This window comes from Eutrigla gurnardus (genome assembly GCF_963514095.1).
Source record: "Eutrigla gurnardus genome assembly, chromosome: 10".
Taxonomy (NCBI): Eukaryota; Metazoa; Chordata; class Actinopteri; order Perciformes; family Triglidae; genus Eutrigla; species Eutrigla gurnardus.
In genome coordinates, this window is record NC_139924.1 from 29,527,046 (window position 1) to 29,542,701 (window position 15,656).

At 47.5% G+C, this 15,656-nt stretch overlaps 1 protein-coding gene across 2 annotated transcripts in view; it reads left to right on the forward strand.

Annotated features, from left to right (window-relative positions):
- The first annotated feature begins 5,607 nt into the window (after positions 1 to 5,607).
- The window catches only part of nova2 (NOVA alternative splicing regulator 2), a 43,931-nt gene continuing 33,882 nt past the window's right edge, over positions 5,608 to 15,656 (forward strand). The window contains exons 1-2 of one of the 2 annotated variants that reach the window (XM_084020351.1): positions 5,608 to 6,489; positions 7,753 to 7,818. In XM_084020351.1, the coding sequence (XP_083876477.1) occupies positions 6,333 to 6,489; positions 7,753 to 7,818 (223 nt within the window). In that variant the 5' untranslated portion in view covers positions 5,608 to 6,332. The remainder of the gene's footprint in view (positions 6,490 to 7,752; positions 7,819 to 15,656) is intronic. The other variant, XM_084020352.1, reaches the window with a different exon arrangement.

Here is a 15,656-nt window from a genome sequence, read left to right on the forward strand (position 1 = left end):
TTAGTGTAAATACGTCACCGTGTTAGATAGAGACTAGAGGTGTTTGGTGTAAATACGTCACCGTGTTAGATAGAGACTCTAGAGGTGTTTAGTGTAAATACGTCACCGTGTTAGATGGAGACTCTAGAGGTGTTTAGTGTAAATACTTCACCGTGTTAGATGGAGACTCTAGAGGTGTTTAGTGTAAATACGTCACCGTGTTAGATGGAGACTCTAGAGGTGTTTAGTGTAAATACGTCACCGTGTTAGATAGAGACTAGAGGTGTTTAGTGTAAATACGTCACCGTGTTAGATAGAGACTCTAGAGGTGTTTAGTGTAAATACGTCACCGTGTTAGATAGAGACTCTAGAGGTGTTTAGTGTAAATACGTCACCGTGTTAGATGGAGACTAGAGGTGTTTAGTGTAAATACGTCACCGTGTTAGATAGAGACTCTAGAGGTGTTTAGTGTAAATACGTCACCGTGTTAGATAGAGACTCTAGAGGTGTTTAGTGTAAATACGTCACCGTGTTAGATAGAGACTCTAGAGGTGTTTAGTGTAAATACGTCACCTTGTTAGATAGAGACTCTAGAGGTGTTTAGTGTAAATACGTCACCGTGTTAGATGGAGACTAGAGGTGTTTAGTGTAAATACGTCACCGTGTTAGATGGAGACTCTAGAGGTGTTTAGTGTAAATACTTCACCGTGTTAGATAGAGACTCTAGAGGTGTTTAGTGTAAATACGTCACCGTGTTAGATAGAGACTCTAGAGGTGTTTAGTGTAAATACGTCACCGTGTTAGATGGAGACTCTAGAGGTGTTTAGTGTAAATACGTCACCGTGTTAGATGGAGACTAGAGGTGATTTTTAATAATCAAACAGTCTTATCAGTGATAAACAAATGGAGTCAGCATGAATGAGTGTTTAAATCCTAGACCCGAGGCAGACTGGGACCAGCAGACAGGGACCAGCAGAACAGGAGACTTAAGGTTTGCAGGTCTGACAGAGCCAAGTGGTCCACAGCTGCATGCAGACCTCCACACCGGCTCCAGGGATCAGCACATTTCCAGCAGTGCTCTGTTGTCCAGGGAACCGATCCAGGTCTGGGAACAACTCAACAACCATCTGTTCCCCGTCACACTCAGAACCTGGATCCCACTTTTACTGGTCCCTTCCTTTCCTCCTCCAGGCTTCCTGTTGGTGGCCCCCCTTCCCCCGACCCCGGTATGTCTATTTTCATTTCCTGTCCAGGTAAACAAGGACTCTGCTGGACTTTTTACTTCCTGCTGTCGTCTGCTTTAATGAAGAGGACCAACAGGAAGTTACAGTTTTTCTCGATTGTTTACACACATTTTCTGAAAGCATGCCTCATACTCTCAGAACTCTACCCACAAATCAACAAAACACACACACAATGGGCAAAACCCCTCAATTCTCCTGCAAAATGAAACTTTACATTCAGAACAATGTTATTTCTTCTCAAAATGGTATTTTGTTGTCAAATGACACACAAACCATCATATGAATAGACATTTATAAGAACCAGTTGAACACTGATGTGCTCAATGTAAAACACGATGAACACTTCTTCTCCATTTACCATAATGACTTAGGCCTTTTTTTGTTCAGTGTTACACTCACTACAGACAGTACATACATAAATGTGTTGTAAAATATTTTAGAATATTGTTTTTAGATATTTTATTTTTCCCACAAGAATACTGTAATGTACACAGTTTTCATCCAAACCAACACAAAGTTGCATATACAGTGGTCTACATACAAAACCAGAAGAATTTAGTGTATACAGTTACAAAAAAAACAAAAAAACAACAACTATCCCGCATCCTCTCTTCTGTTTCGGCCACAGCACCTCATCCACATCACAGGCAATGCAAGCGATGGCCGAGCAGCGGGGGAAATATCTCCTAGCATAGCATCCATGCTAGGCTCCTCCTCGTACTCTCACTCCTCTGGCTCTGCCTCTGTTGCCAATGTTGGCATCCATTGCTCCAAAACAGAAGAGCTCACCTGTTGCACTTTTATGCTAATGCTCTGATTGCAAATTGTAAAACTGTGTTGCAGGTGTTTTCCCATGTGATGAGTCAGTGTGCATAGTAGGGAAATTAACTTTAGAATTTTGAATGGCAGTGTGTTCCTTGTGAAACCAAGAGATTTCTTCATGAAAATGGTGCCAAATGCAGAGAATTGTGTGTAGTGTTTTGAAAAAAGTGTGTTTTAAAACTGCAATTTGAGTGTAAAGCAGGAATTGTGCTTGCAGTTTAGCAGAGTTAGTTCAGGGTGTTGGTGCATGAGTTACATGTTGTGGTCATTGTGTCTCAAGTACCAGTATTTGTGTGTAAACAATTGAGAAAAACTGTAATATCAGGTCTGTGCTGCTCCTCTGGGGGTCTACCAGCAGGGAGCAGCAGAGGACCAGCATCAGGTCTACATGTTGAATATCCATCTGGAACAGAATACAGGACTTACTGTCCTCCAGCTGCAGAGCACAGGTGTGAGACAGGTGGGAGCAGGTCTCACCCACTGAGGGTCACGAGTGTGAGACAGGTCTCACCTGGAGAGGGTCAGGAATGTGAGACAGGTCTCACCTGGAGAGGGTCAGGAGTGTGAGACAGGTCTCACCTGGGGGGATCAGGAGTGTGAGACAGAATTCACCTCCACCTGGTTGGGTGAGAAAACTGAGTTTATCTGAGTTATTAGACAATAAAATCCCAATTTACCCAGAATGCTGTGTGGCATCATCACTGATCAGCTGACATGATGTTTTTTATTGGTTAAGTCTAACGTTGTTTTCTTCTAGAAAAGCCCCGGGTTCAAAAGTAGGAACCTTCTGTGGGACCTGATCCAGCTGATCCAGCTGGTCCAGGTCTCGGCTCCTCTTCACATGTTTTTCTTCTCACATAACTGTGAATTCCAGACTGAGTCCATCGCTGGAAACTCAGCTGGTCCTTGCCGAGTCCACGAGGAGGACCTGAACCACGTCAGACTACATAGAGATTACGACACAGTGGAAAACGTATTAGTTGCAGCAGCAGCGTTTTCCTCCTGCAGGCTGGACGTGGTCTCCAGTGTTCAGGGTCGTGGTCCAAAGCAGACCCCTGAGACCGGCTCACCAACATGTGCTTGGAGCCTGCAGAGCCCAATAAAAGCTGAAGAATGCTGCTGGTCTGAGATTTTACTGCTTGTGGGGCGACTTCACTTTTTCCATGTGCAGCAGCAGCAGGGGGACCCTCAGAGTCCAGATCCTGCAGGATCCTGTAGGGATCTGGACTCTCCGTTTCTGCTCCAAATGCACAAATAGAAGCGTCTGACACGGCAGAGTGCACGCATACAGGACGCCGCTGTCCACTGTGGCGTCCAGGGTCCGGGTCTGGCCTCTGAGCGTCTTCGTGGTCCAGATCCAGGTCCAGACGGTAGACTGGATCCAGCTGCCTCAGATGTGCCACGTACTTCAGAGGCTGGCTCACTGGGGCTTTCTCATGGAGATGTCAAAACGTGTGTGAGTGTGTGTGTGTAAGTGTGTGTGTGTGTGTGTGTGTCTGTGTGTATGTGTGTGTGTGTGTGTGTGTGTAAGTGTGTGTGTGAGTGTAAGTGTGTGTGTGTAAGTGTGTGCGTGTAAGTGTGTGCGTGTAAGTGTGTGTAAGTGTGTGTGTGTAAGTGTGTGCGTGTAAGTGTGTGTGTGTAAGTGTGTGTAAGTGTGTGTAAGTGTGTGTGTGTAAGTGTGTGTGTGTAAGTGTGTGTGTGTGAGTGTAAGTGTGTGTGTGTAAGTGTGTGTGTGTAAGTGTGTGTGTGTAAGTGTGTGCGTGTAAGTGTGTGTAAGTGTGTGTGTGTAAGTGTTTTTGTAAGTGTGTGCGTGTAAGTGTGTTTAAGTGTGTGTGTGTAAGTGTGTGTAAGTGTGTGTGTGTGAGAGTGTAAGTGTGTGTGTGTGTAAGTGTGTGCGTGTAAGTGTGTGTGTGTAAGTGTGTGTAAGTGTGTGGTGTAAGTGTGTGTAAGTGTGCGTGTGTAAGTGTGTGTGTGTAAGTGTGTGTGTGTAAGTGTGTGTGTGTAAGTGTGTGCGTGTAAGTGTGTGTAAGTGTGTGTGTGTGTAAGTGTGCGTGTGTAAGTGTGTGTAAGTGTGTGTGTGTGTAAGTGTGTGTGTGTGTAAGTGTGCGTGTGTAAGTGTGTGTAAGTGTGTGTGTGTGTAAGTGTGTGTAAGTGTGTGTGTGTGAGAGTGTAAGTGTGTGTGTGTGTAAGTGTGTGCGTGTAAGTGTGTGTGTGTAAGTGTGTGTAAGTGTGTGGTGTGAGTGTGTGTAAGTGTGCGTGTGTAAGTGTGTGTGTGTAAGTGTGTGTGTGTAAGTGTGTGTGTGTAAGTGTGTGCGTGTAAGTGTGTGTGTGTGTAAGTGTGCGTGTGTAAGTGTGTGTAAGTGTGTGTGTGTGTAAGTGTGCGTGTGTAAGTGTGTGTAAGTGTGTGTGTGTGTAAGTGTGCGTGTGTAAGTGTGTGTAAGTGTGTGTGTGTGTAAGTGTGTGTGTGCACAGGCAGCACAATGTCACCTTGACTACAATCTCCAGGAGGCAACGAGGGTGCAGCACATCTGTACGCCACCGGACAGACGGGGAGAGAGAGGACGGTATGTGTGTGTGTTGTGTGTGTTAGAGAGAGAGAGAGAGAGAGAGAGAGAGAGAGAGAGAGCGAGAGAGCGCGAGAGAGAGAGAGAGAGAGAGAGAGAGAGAGAGAGAGAGAGAGAGAGAGAGAGAGAGAGAGAGAGAGCGGGGTGGTGTAACCAGAGAAATCCTCTTCACATCAGGCAGAGCGACGCAGAGATGTCCGGCTCACAGACAGGCTCACCACAGACAGGTGGGTCACAGACAGGCGGGTCACAGACAGGCGGGTCACAGACAGGGCCTTGCGGGTCAGGGTTCACGCCTCCTCATCGGGTCGGGTTGTACCAAACCAACAAACATGTGAGACGGGTTTCGGGGGGGGGGGTCTGGTGGTCTGGTGGTCTGGATCCTGAGGTCAGAGGAACCACAGACAGGCAAACAACCACAGGTGAAGCCAGATTATTAAGAACTCCACTTTGACCCACTTGATGGATTTTATGGCGTTCAGGTTCCGGAGACCTGCGGCCAGACCTCCCGGCGAGTCGGGTCAGGCTCAGTTTAGACCTTCATGATCTGGTTCAACCAGCATCGCACGTCACGTGACTCCGAATCTGCATCTGTTCGTGTTCGCGGATAAACGCAGCGTCGACCAATGGAGACGCGGCTCGGACGCCCCCCTCCCCCTCTCCTCCCCTCTCCCTCCTCCCCCTCCTCCCCCTCCCTCTCTTCCCTCTCGTTTTCTCGCGTTCTCTCCCATGATGCCTTCACGTGGCGTCGGAAATGAGCCCTGCAGGTTCGCATGTGTTATTTGTTTTGTTGCGCTTCCATTTGACTTCTTGGTATTTTGATGTGAAAACCTTCTGAGCCTGGTGTCACGTGACATTTCCCCTTCACTCTTTTCTCGATATAAAAGACAATAAAGACACATAAACACATTTATTGTCACATGAATAAAACAATCACATGGAACCTGAAACACGTCACGTGTCTTAAAACACATCCAACACCAATAAAAAACACATTCTGATCCAGTTCCGTGTTTATTTCCCGAAACACGGTTTTACATCACGGTCCCTGGATTGCCGGATTCACGGGACGCCCGCGAAGGCACCGCGAGGCCCTTGTGACGTCAGCCGCTCCCCTGCGCTCCCTCGCGCAGCCAGTCAGAGGAGTGATGCTCTGGACGAAGACTGCAGCATCTTCACCGAGAGAAGGAGCCGGAAAGCCGCGTGAGAGTCCGCTGATCCTCCTCTGGGTGTCTGCATGTTCCGGACCGGGAGACCGAAACCATAACGCTCCGGATCCTCTTTTTTATCACTTGTAATAATAATAATAATATTTATTATTATTATTATTATTTTCCTCGCGCTCCTCCTGCGGCTCTCTGGCCTCTTTGTCCCGCCGGCTGCAGCATGAACGCGCCCGCCGCGGAGTGACACACCGACCTTAGCCGCACTCCGCCCGTAGATGGACGTCTGACGCTCCGGTTGCACCTTTCCAGCTGACCCTCCTCGTCCATCCGCAGCGCTCGCGGCTCCTTCCTCGCGCTCCTTTCTCTCTCCGCCGTTGCGCAGCATCTCTACGTGCGCGGCGCACCACGGAGACGCGCGCACATCCCGCCGCCCCTCCGCGACAGAAACAGGCGTAGCGTCCGATTCCCGAAGCCGCTTTCGCTTTTCCTCCGAGAACGCGTCTTGCTCGGGGATTTACACGCGCACGCAGCACACGCACCACAGCGCAAGCTCGAAGATGATGGCCGGCGGAGCAGTGCAGCAGAACGGGATCTTCTCCAACCCGCACCACCACAACCAGCCGCCGCACATGGAGTCCGACCCGCCGGACTCCCGGAAAAGACCCCTGGAGACCCCGACGGAGGCCAGCAGCACCAAGCGCACAAACACAGGAGGTAAGAGCGACCGGGATGCGACGGGACCGGGTCCTGAGGCAGGGCGGCAGACCGGGGAGCAGGTTGATCCGGTAAAATCCGCGTTTAAAGAACAATATACAGCTCCGTTTTATTTTCCATCGACGTTAAAATAATGATGGTGGAGGAAACAATGAGGGGGGGGGGGGGGGGGGTCTTAACGTTGACGCGCAGCTCCGCGGCCACGCTGGAGCCGGATCAGGATGTAAACAAGTGAAAGGCTGCCAAGTGATGCGGGTCATCCTGCAGACCGGTGACCTTGTGATCATCCCGCTGATCCGCGGGACCGGCGGGGGAGCCGCGCTCCGGGCGCCGCCGCCGCCGCCGCGTCCCCGCGTCTCCGCGTCCCCGCGCCGCCTGTTTACTCGTCGATCTACGGATCCGAACAGAGTTCTGCCTCTGAATCATGTTTCTGCTCTCTGCTCTGATCAGTTATGGATATGTTGTCATGGTAATCACCATATTTGGTTTTTGTTTACATGCTGTCATGCGCCGAACATCCCCATCACCTACAACCATCACGCGCCATCACCACACCTCCACGCGCTGCGAGAACACCTGGGGACGTCCGTACCTGTGCTATTCACGGTTACCAGATAAACGCACTTGTAATACCAGGCTGATAAAAATAGTCCGTGTGAAATCACGTGGGGTAACAACGTCGTCAGCTCTGATGTGTCCGCGTTAAAGGGACAAACGGGCTGAAACATCACATCCTGACAGGATGTGAGAACGATGAACCCAGAAGGTTTGATCCCAGACATTAAAGGTCGTCATGGCAACTGGATGATTTTTCCTGCCTATGGCGGTTTGTGGGCCCCCTGGTTCTGTATGCTGATCCGAGCCTCACTCGGGGGCACCAGAACAGAGGCGGGTCAGCAAGCGCTGTCTCATGGAGGTTCGATGCCCAAAAGGCTGTGTAAAGCTCGTTTCAGACCAATGAAAAGGTCAGAAGGCGATGATGGCGATGATCATGGCCCAGCCTGCCGATTGGACGAGCCACACAGTCCAGCGGACTAATCAGAGACGCAGCTCCAATTCTGAACTTTAATTAGACCCAGTTGTGTTTTTGATCCGAACGTGCCTTTGTTAGAATTTAATCTGATCTGTGACAGGAAGTGTGTTTTAGTGTCGCTCCGTGGAAGCTGCGTTCAGGTGCTGCTAGGAGATGCTAACGATGGTTGTTTCTCTGTATGACTAGCTTACGCCCCCCCCCCCCCCCACCTGTGCTTCCTCTCTCTGTAGTGGCCTTCCTGCAGCCCATATTTGAAACTGAAGGCATTGTATTCCCTCCAGAAACGGAGACTCATGGTAAGAGAGCTTTTGTTTTGATCTTCTACCTTTTGACCTTTAACCTTCTTCTGCTTCAGCAGCGACCGTAATCGAGTTAAAATGTGACCGTGAGGCGTTTCTATGACGACGCTGCCGGTGTGTTCAGCCCATTGACATCCATCTTCATGCTTTTATTACAAACTCAGTGTTTCTTTTGTCATGATACTCAACATTACTGCACTGCTGATTTCTGGTGACCTTTGACCTCATGCTGGCCTTCTCACCAAACGGTTGGGTTTTGGTTCCTGCTGATGTGTGACGGCCGCGTCATGTGACTGCAACCTCTTCCCTCCACAGATATGCGAAATGTAGCAAGAAACGTAGCATGTAGCTGTTATTTTTTGATAAACGTAACTGTATTCCTGATGAAGTAAACTTATGTGACTCTGTAACGTCCAGAGTTAAAGAAGCTAACGTTGGTTTTGTCGTCTGAAGCTAACGTTGGTTTTTATTGTCTAAAGCTAACGTTGGTTCTGTTGTTGAACGCTAATGTTGGTTTTGTCCTCTGAAGCTTAAGTTGGGTTTTGTTGTCTAAAGCTAAAGTTGTTTTTTGTTGTCTAAAGCTAACGTTGGTTGTGTTGTTAAGCGCTAACGTTGGTTTTGTCGTTTAAAGCTAACGTTTATTCTATTGTTGAACGCTAACGTTGGTTTTGTCGTCTTAAGCTAACGTTGGCTTTGTTGTCTAAAGCTTACATTGAGTTTTGTCATCTAAAGCTAACGTTGGTTGTTGTCGTCTAAAGCTAACATTGTTTTTTGTTGTCTAAAGCTAACGTTGGCTTTGTTGTCTAAAGCTTACATTGAGTTTTGTCATCTAAAGCTAACGTTGGTTGTTGTCGTCTAAAGCTAACATTGTTTTTTGTTGTCTAAAGCTAACGTTACTTTTGTTGTCTAAAGCTTACACTGAGTTGTGTCGTCTAAAGCTAAAGTTAGTTCTGTTGTTGAACGCTAACGTTGGTTTTGTCGTCTTGAGCTAACGTTGGCTTTGTTGTGTAAAGCTTACATTGAGTTTTGTCGTCTAAAGGCCCCCACACACCGCCCAGACGTCCAACTGCCTTATCCGACCATTCTCCGCCCACTCTGTTGCCTCTCGTCTGACCCGTTCGGCAGAAAAGTTGCGTTGTACAAACCGCTTCGACATGCTTCCGACAGCACAGCAGCGTGTACGTTCTGCGCTTGCGCGAGATGCAATAAGCCTCCTTAACAGCAGGTGGCGCTAGTCTCGTGCCAGTACTCCAAAACAGGAAATGACGGAACGGAGTGCAGATAAAAACAATGCACACACGTCTTGGTTCAGTATTCGTTCGACTCGAGAAGACCTTTGTGGACTAAATACTTGGCATTTCTGGAAAGATGACTCTGGCTAGGGTGACACTCGCGTTGTGTGCTCTCGGGCTCATTATTTTACGAAGACGTCGTCTCAGTAGGGAACGAGTAATACAGAGTTTACCATCGTCACTTCTGCCCCGCCCACACACCGCCATTGGATACTCTGATTCGCTAGCACACCGCCAATCAGAGTATCCAATGGCTCAGACGTCCAACAGCCCACCTCCTCAGACTTCGCATGCTCAGTCTGATCAGACAACGTCCGCGCGGCTCCGAAAGCTTCCGACGCAGCTGTACACACCAAACATATGTGTTCCCGACCTCGTCCGAGCCTCTCCAAACGCTTCAGACGTCCAACGGTTGGGCCGGTGTGTTCCTGCCTTAAAGCTAACGTTGGTTGTTGTCGTCTAAAGCTAACATTGTTTTTTGTTGTCTAAAGCTAACGTTACTTTTGTTGTCTAAAGCTTACATTGAGTTTTGTCGTCTAAAGCTAATGTTGGTTGTTGTCGTCTAAAGCTAACATTGTTTTTTGTTGTCTAAAGCTAACGTTACTTTTGTTGTCTAAAGCTTACTCTGAGTTGTGTCGTCTAAAGCTAACATTGTTTTTTGTCGTCTAAAGCTAACATTGTTTTTTGTTGTCTAAAGCTAACGTTACTTTTGTTGTCTAAAGCTTACATTGAGTTTTGTCGTCTAAAGCTAATGTTGGTTGTTGTCGTCTAAAGCTAACATTGTTTTTTGTTGTCTAAAGCTAACGTTACTTTTGTTGTCTAAAGCTTACTCTGAGTTGTGTCGTCTAAAGCTAACGTTAGTTCTGTTGTTGAACGCTAACGTTGGTTTTGTCGTCTTAAGCTAACGTTGGCTTTGTTGTCTAAAGCTTACATTGAGTTTTGTCGTCTAAAGCTAACATTGTTTTTTGTCGTCTAAAGCTAACATTGTTTTTTGTTGTCTAAAGCTAACGTTGGCTTTGTTGTCTAAAGCTTACACTGAGTTGTGTCGTCTAAAGCTAACGTTAGTTCTGTTGTTGAACGCTAACGTTAGTTTTGTCGTCTAAAGCTTACGTGGGTTTTGTCGTAATGTCGTCCCGACAAGAAAGAAGACGTGGTTCGGACGGCTGTTTTGGACTCTGAGTTCTGAAGATCAATAAGTAGCTGCGTTACCCCCCCCCCCCCCCACCTTCTAATCATACATATATATCATCAGAGGGTTTAAACTCTGCTGCCGTGAGCCAATCAGGGCTCAGCGTTTCATACCACATGTAACTGTATCAGAGTGAATATGACGTCTGTATATCAGAAACACTCTGATGGTCATGAAATATATCTTTAAATCTGTTAATCAGCTGAGAGTTTACGAGTAGAAATGAACTATTAAAGATCTGCAGCATGACGACCGGCGGGATTTATCATCTCGGATATTCTTATATATATATATATATATCCTGTAAACAACAAATGTTAAAGAGTAAAACCATGTAAAGAGTCTGTGGACCCAGACCTTCAGACCCCCTCATGGCGTTATATCACCGTCTCTTGTCTCATTTAATAAATGGATGGACTGGCACCCAGCGCCGAGGAGGGGGAGGGGCCTCCAAGCGACCTTGCCAAGTGACATTCAGGGACGCCAGGAGGTTCCTGTGTTTTATGTGAAGTGAAGTTTCAGGAAGCAGAGATACAATTTAATGGGAGGGGCTGCACATGCACGTTGTATATCTGGTCCTGGCCCCAGTCCTGGTCCTGTATGAGGACTCAGGGATTGCTTTGGTCCTGTATGAGGACTCAGGGATTGCTTTGGTCCTGTATGAGGATTCAGGGATTATGTTGGTCCTGTATGAGGACTCAGGGATTATGTTGGTCCTGTATGAGGACTCAGACCACCTGCAGAAACCAGCAGATTGTTTAAGGGAATAAAACATTATTTTTCGTTTCTAAAACATGAACGTCCTCATCGTTGCAGAACACGGCATTCTCCTCTGTGATACACTGGCGAGCCCTCTTCCTCCTCTTCCTCCTCTTCCTCCTCCTTCTCCTCCTCCTTCTCCTCCTCCTCCTTCACCCTCGCCCTCCCATCATTTCGCCCCCCCTCCCCCTCCTTCATCAATCGCTAGCTGCCATTGACGAAGCTCCACCGTTTCCGAGGCGATCGATCGGGTTCTCCGTCGGCAGGATTCCTCCGCCGGTAGCTGCAACTCTCCTCCTCTTCTTCTTCTCTTTTTTCAAGCCACTGCGTCAAAGTAAAAAAAAAAAAGAAAAAAAAAGGAAAGCAGCCATTGTACAGGGTGGGGTGAGGGCGCCGAGGGGCGGGGCCACTCCCACAAAGAGAGGCGCCCAATTGGTGGAGTGAGACGTCGGTCACAGCTAGCTGCTCGCTGATTGGCCGGCGAGGCGGCGATGAATATGGATAAGAGAGCGATGAAAGGGCCGATGCAGCAGGACGAAGGGCCCCCGCCTCCGACGTGGTCCTGGTCCCTGAACAATACACACACACACTCACATACACACACACACACACACACACACACACTCACACTCACACACACTCACACACACTCACACAGCAAAGGAGGGAAAGGGGGCTTCAGTTATCTTTGTTAGCGTAGCCGCCATGTCGGCCTCCATCTCTACGCAGGCGCCCCGCTGCGTCTCCGTCTCAGCATCGAGGCGTCTGATTGGCTCTCCTCGCGTCCACCTTCACGTCTGTGGCGGAGCGTTGATCGGATGAAAAGAAACACCGAGGTGTTCCCCAGTCTGCGACCACGACTTTATATCTGTATTCATACATCCGACTCGCTCCGACAGTCTGTTTATTTTTAGCCGCCATCTTTGAGATTTACATAATTTATTCGTAGCCGGTTATTATTTTCCTTTTGAAGATTTGTGCGTCATTTTCTTTTAAAGATTTTTTTTTTTTGGCGAGAGCGCCATTCAAGCCCTTTATTCATTTTTCAGACAGTATGGAAACGGGGAGAGAGAGAGGGAGATGACATGCAGGAAATGTGTCCCAGGCGGGAGTCGAACCCGGGACCATTTAGCCTCAGTACAAGGGGCGGCTGCCCTAACCACCGCCCGCCCTTTGTGCATCATTTTCACACTGAAATGCCGTCCATTTTAAACGCAGGGTCTCTAGAAAACGATGACTCGTCTGCGTACCTTTCAGGAGGAGATGTGGTTCTAAGAGCCCGCAGGTTTGATCCCTTTGTCTCGGGGGTCTCTGGGTTTTAAGGGGGCTGCTTCTGGACCTGGATGCGGTTCTGGGTCTTAAATCTGCGAGCTGAATGTGATGAATCTGGCCGGCGAGCCGATAAAGAGATGTTTCCTGTGTGAGCGCCGGCGTCTCTGAGTGACGACAGTGGCGCTGAGATGTGAGACAGCTGGTGGAGGTCTCGCTGCCGGAGCCTCACATGTCCCAACAAAGGAGCTGGGGGGCCACACAAAGCCGCCGCCCCCCTTCACTCGCTCCGCTTTAGGGAGAAGAATATTTTCCAAGAGCTCAGAGACCTCGTTCACACCGACACCCCCCTTTAATCTGGGATCCAGATCCAGCTACACAAAGACCAGTCCAGCTGACCCACTTAAGTCTGGAGAGACACACTGTGATACTTTGGTGATATAAGTCAGGCTCTCCCAAAACCCAAAACCTTCACACAGCTAAACCACGATCTGGATCACGTTCCTCTCACAAACTAGTTTCAAAGAGTCCCAGAAGTCCACGTAGAGTCGAGGTCTGGATGGTGGACGGGTCTAAAACCAGGAGACTGATGTTGGTGTCCCGTTAGAACCAGATAGTGTAGTCTCAACCTAACTATGTAGTTTAGTCTCAACCCAACAATGTAGTTTAGTCTCAACCTAACTATGTAGTTTTGTGGTCTCAACCTAACTGTGTAGTTTTGTGGTCTCAACCTAACTGTGTAGTTTAGTGGTCTCAACCTAACTATGTAGTTTAGTGGTCTCAACCTAACTGTGTAGTTTAGTGGTCTCAACCTAACTATGTAGTTTAGTGGTCTCAACCTAACTATGTAGTTTAGTCTCAACCTAACTATGTAGTTTAGTGGTCTCAACCTAACTGTGTAGTTTAGTGGTCTCAACCTAACTATGTAGTTTAGTGGTCTCAACCTAACTATGTAGTTTAGTCTCAACCTAACTATGTAGTTCACATGTTTACATGTTTACGCCGTCAAAATATTTACATGTTTACGTGTTTACATATTAACATGTTTACATGTTTACATATTAACATGTTTACATGTCTACATATTTTATATGTTTACGTGATTACATGTTTACATGTTTTTAAAGTTAGGACCAGTGAACTGTAATCCAGTGACGTGCTGACTTCAGGTCTGTTTGTCGGAGTGAAGCTGTGAGGAATCAGAACATGAGAAAGGATTTATGGTCTTCAGCCCCCCAACTCTGCCCCTGCAGGCCCATGGACACCAGATCCCAGGATTTGAGCCTCCAATCCCCCAGCATGGAGAGCCTATTCTGGGCCTGGCGGGTCCGCAGGGGCCTTAGCAACAGATTGGACTGTTTACTCATCCAGTCATGTCGACGTGGAGGAGCGTTTAATATTCACGGCCTGTAAGTCTCCAGAAAACAATCCAACGCCAACGACCCACAGAACCGGAACAGAACCGGAAGAGAACCGAAACCGGACTTTGGTCTCAACCTCCTCATGTGGGTTGCTTATAAAACAGAGACCCTGACCACAGGAACCAGAAGGGAAACCTGTTCTGTAGTTACACAGCTGCAAACACACGGGAATCAAACCAGCCGCACTCACTGCACAACGGATCATACCAATACAACGGAACATACCAATAATCTGGTTTCATGTGCAGGGACAGGAACTCTCAGAGTACGTCCAGACCTGGATACGTAGTCTGATGGTGGGGGTCCACCAACACAGGACTTAGACCACCAGACCTGTTGGACACCACGAGTCCCAAAGTGTTGTTGAGATGGTTTTCATGAACTAGCTGAGTGGTTTTGTTGTCTAAAGCTAGCGTTGTTTTATTTGTTTAAAGCTAACGTTGGTTCTGTCCATGCATATGAATCAGTAGATTTTAGTTTCGTGACAATTGTAGTCGGCGGTTTGAGGTTTTCTCTCCCCGATGTTTCAGTTGGTTGTTTATTAACAAGCTGTATCGTCTTTATGCCGACGATCCAGCAAACCTTAGTTAGAAAGCTACCGCGGGGTAAATTAAATAAATCAATGAAAAGAAACACATTTACTATCCTGGTAACATGGTTCTCCTGGCTGAAAGTCCTGTGTTCGTGTGACTCCTCCCACCTGGTCTCCACCACTTGTTGTTATTTACTTGTTTCTGTCCAAAGATGAAAGTATTTCATCTTAAGACATTTTGCTCAAACACCCACGAGAGTTGCACAAGTCTTTTACTTTTCCTGAGTGTTGGGAGCAGAGAGAGAGAGGGAACGTGGCGTGGGCGAGGGAGCTCTGCGTGACCTCGGCGATGACACCGACGCGTCGCCTCCGGCTGCTGATTGTTATTCTCCGTTAGATTGGCGAGCGTGAGTTTCACCCTGAAGGCAGCTGGGGTATTATGATAAACATATATCAGACTTTGTGAAATGAGGCTTTTCTGAGTCTGTGGTTTTTGTGGGGGGAGACTCATACTGGATCAGGTCTGGATCAGGTCTGGATCAGGTCTAAAAGCAGCTTTGAGAACTTCTGATGTTGACACCAAGCACATGTTTCATGTGGTGCGATTGCAAAAAAAGTCAACACAGACAATATGTCTAGATGACCATATTTAGAGTGTTGATGGAGCAGCTACAATGTTAGCATAGCCTAGCACCATCAACCAGACTCCATTCAGAAAACCAGTAAAAGTTGCAGACAGACCTAACAAAGCATGACTTCACACGCAAATACATTTCATCCCACGGCCAAATAACACGAGATGAAGATTCACTTTGTATTTGACTCGTGTGTGTGTGTGTATATATGTGTATATATATATATATATATATATATATATATATCCGGAGCACGTTTGAACGTCCGTCATATTGCAACGTTCAGAGCGTGAAACACAAAGATGTTTAAAGCTCCGACTTTTAAAAAGAGCAGATAAAGCTGATAAAAGTGGAGGAATGTTGATAAAACAGAGTGCATTGTGGGAGGAAGAGGCAGATAGTTCATATTTATGAAAATTGAGTCACGGCAGTTATCAAAGCTGCTAAAAGCTGTAACTCAATCAGCCCTCCATAACGCTGTTAACAGACCTGAGATCAGCAGCCGAGCCGGCTTCCACACCTCAGACCTGCAGCTCCAGTGTAACTACTGTTCTGCTGCATATCTAAATACATTAATGTAAGTGATGAGTCATCACATCGTCCTCTACACGTGATGAGTCATGTTAACGAGGTGGTGGAGGCTCCTTCACACTCCAAACGTCTGCTTCATATTTACCAAACGTGCCTTATTAATATGGGCCGGTATTATTAACTGGCCTCCTTCTAAAGGAGGTCAGA